The sequence below is a fragment of the Anopheles aquasalis genome, chromosome 3, assembly GCF_943734665.1.
Source record: "Anopheles aquasalis chromosome 3, idAnoAquaMG_Q_19, whole genome shotgun sequence".
Lineage (NCBI taxonomy): Eukaryota > Metazoa > Arthropoda > Insecta > Diptera > Culicidae > Anopheles > Anopheles aquasalis.
In genome coordinates, this window is record NC_064878.1 from 64,326,049 (window position 1) to 64,328,571 (window position 2,523).

Sequence of the window (2,523 nt, forward strand, 5' to 3'; positions counted from 1 at the left end):
ATAGAAAAAAGCAAAAGATAAAAGGCGATAGTGGCCGGATGAAACCATTTTGAACATTAAAAAAACCAGAGAATCGGTTCCTCCATTCTCAGAACCATGACGCATCGAAGCGAATGGGAGAAAATATCAGATTTAACTATAAACGTTACGTACAATAACTTAGGAAAATAAATAAATTGAAAAAAGCTTACGCTGCCCGCCATTCCACGCGCTTGCCACTTCCTCCTCCTCCCCATCCTTCTAGCCGCTTGGCTTCTATATCCTCTAGGTCTGTGGTTGTGGCTTAAACAGTGGCTTTTGTTAAAACCGTCACACGCGTGTCCTTTATTTCGTTGCCTTCGCGAATCGAAAGAACCGGAACCCCGTTGGCCACCACTATCGCCGCTGGCGAGACACTACTCGGTAATCATGTTTTGAAAATCGTTCAGCGAACCGTAGGTTTCCGGATCTTCCTGGCGCTGACCGAGCTGCGGGGGTCGTGGTAGTGCCAGCGGAACAGGTAACAGCTCCGGCATGACCGAATGGTGCGTTATGAGTGCCCGCAGCGAGGTGAACTCTTTCGTGAAGCCCTAAAAGTAAGACAAGGGTAAGGATTGACCTTCACAGAGGGCCGGTAATCGCGATGTACTCACCTTAATCTTATACCCCCGTATCGTCCTTAGAATTAGATAATGTGCTACTTTTGGTGCTGGCGGTGGTACACGCAGAGACAGCGCGAAACAGCCCGGTTTGGTGGTGCTCTGGCGTACGAGAAATGCGCCCGGATTCTGGCGGGACAGTACCTCGAGGGAGATTTCGCGCGGTATCCCCGCCTGAAACCAGGGCGCACCCTTCAGCTCATGCTGCTCCTTCAGGCTCAGGCTATCATTCCGGATCGGTACGGCCGGAGGGTAGAGGAGTGTGGTCGCCGTGTGGTTGTACCGTGGTTGTCCACCAGCACCACTGCCATCAAGCAGCAACGCGCTCGAATTGCCGCCACCTTTCGACATGTGACCCATTCCACCTGCTGTGCCAGGACTTCGTGAGCTACAGGAGGCACCATTCGTTGGACCGATACCTCCAGCAGCAGCTGCAGCACCGGCTGGTGAGGAGGGTGAAGGACCGGAGCTGCTGCCGATCTTACTACTAAACACGTTCGTCGTGAGCGATGTTTCGGCCGTATCCGCACAGATACCCTCGTTCACGTACCCATCGGAGATGGTTTGCGAGGAGCTCGACGAGCTCGAGGGTGACGAAGAGCTGTGCACTAACGGTCGACTATCTTCGGCCGTTCGCAGGATACCCATCGTGAGCCGCTTCACCTTTTGAGAAATAAAAAAAGAAGCAAAACGAAACAAACCATCATTTCGGGTTCGGATTTATGGTGATCGCGCGATCATCGCGACAGTTTACGGCCGCACAAGTTTTGTGTCCTCATGCAACCACAGTACGGAGTGCAGAGTTGCTGCAGTGCATCTCAAACAAAAAAGTGGGGAGATTAATCTAAAAAAAATCTAGCTAGTGCCAGGGTTACCGAGGAAAAGGGGAGGGCAGGCTATTTACCAGCGGCGGCTTCTCGGCCAGCTTGCGGCAGGTGTTCAGCTCGGTGGGTGAGTTTTCCTCCTCGGAGCTATTGGTTCGATTCGGCGGTGGTGGTACGTCCAGCAGATTGTTGGTAGTTCGATGGAAGAACACGGTCGTCGTTCCAATGTTCACCGATCCTCCGCTACTACTGCCACCCACGGATCCCACTCCGTGCCCCGGTGCTGACATGCAGATACTGGCCTTTGCCGTTCGATGGTGAAGCTGTTGGTGCTGGTGGTGCTGCTGCTGTGGCGATGTAACCGTTGACAGAGGAGTGGTAACCATCGGCAGCATACCGACTACCCCGACGCCACCGCCACCAGCACCGCGCATCAGCCGGGAATGGTGGTGGTTGTTCGGAGTCGTTTCAATCTGATTACTATTTATGGCGGTGCAGTTCATCGTGGCGTGTGCATAGGAGAGCGCAGTCGACTTCGATCGCAAAAGTACAACGTAAACTGTGCGCCAAACTCCAACGACATCCACGATGGCGACGACGACGACGACGACGACGACAGCAACGACAGCAACGAGGGATCACATCATATTCCTCCGCAGATAATTTTAATGGACGGCGCGACAAGACAGACTGCCTGAAATGCGGAGAGAAAGGGATTTTTCCACGGATTAGGTCACAATGTGCGGTGCGCGATGGGAATGGGGTGTGCAACATGCTGTGTACGGAGACGGAGTGGTTGGGTTAGCGATGCCATTTGGCCTACTGGGCCTACGGATGTTGAGAAGGGATTGCATTCTCGAACTTATGGACTAAATCGTTAATAGAAACGAGCAGGTGAGGTTACGCTACGGTCCCATCCCCCCCCCAAGGAAAGCCCCAATTAGTTACTCCGCATTGGAATTGTTAGCCTGTGACCAAAACAGGAATTCACTCAACAATGGACCAGTGCCGGTGACGACGTTCCAGTCATCCAGTAATGAGCTGGCACGATTTACTACTTC

At 52.9% G+C, this 2,523-nt stretch overlaps 1 protein-coding gene across 1 annotated transcript; it reads right to left on the reverse strand.

The window, feature by feature from the left end:
* Nucleotides 1-372: 372 nt before the first annotated feature.
* On the reverse strand, nucleotides 373-1,965 carry LOC126575467 (EGFR adapter protein-like). The gene is made up of 3 exons (XM_050236173.1): nucleotides 1,543-1,965; nucleotides 633-1,301; nucleotides 373-569 (listed from the first exon to the last, which is right to left on the reverse strand). The coding sequence occupies exons 1-3, from the start codon at nucleotides 1,963-1,965 to the stop codon at nucleotides 396-398; spliced, it is 1,266 nt and encodes a 421-aa protein (XP_050092130.1). The 3' UTR covers nucleotides 373-395.
* Nucleotides 1,966-2,523: the final 558 nt, after the last annotated feature.

What these genes read in the sequence shown, in the direction of transcription:
- LOC126575467 (XM_050236173.1), bottom strand. Translation starts at nt 1,965, where the DNA reads ATGAACTGCACCGCCATAAATAGTAATCAGATTGAAACGACTCCGAAC. An exon ending in TGGCCGAGAAGCCGCCGCTG is followed by an intron (nt 1,302 to 1,542) that starts GTAAATAGCCTG and finishes ATTTCTCAAAAG; the next exon opens with GTGAAGCGGCTCACGATGGG. An exon ending in TACGGGGGTATAAGATTAAG is followed by an intron (nt 570 to 632) that starts GTGAGTACATCG and finishes TCTTACTTTTAG; the next exon opens with GGCTTCACGAAAGAGTTCAC.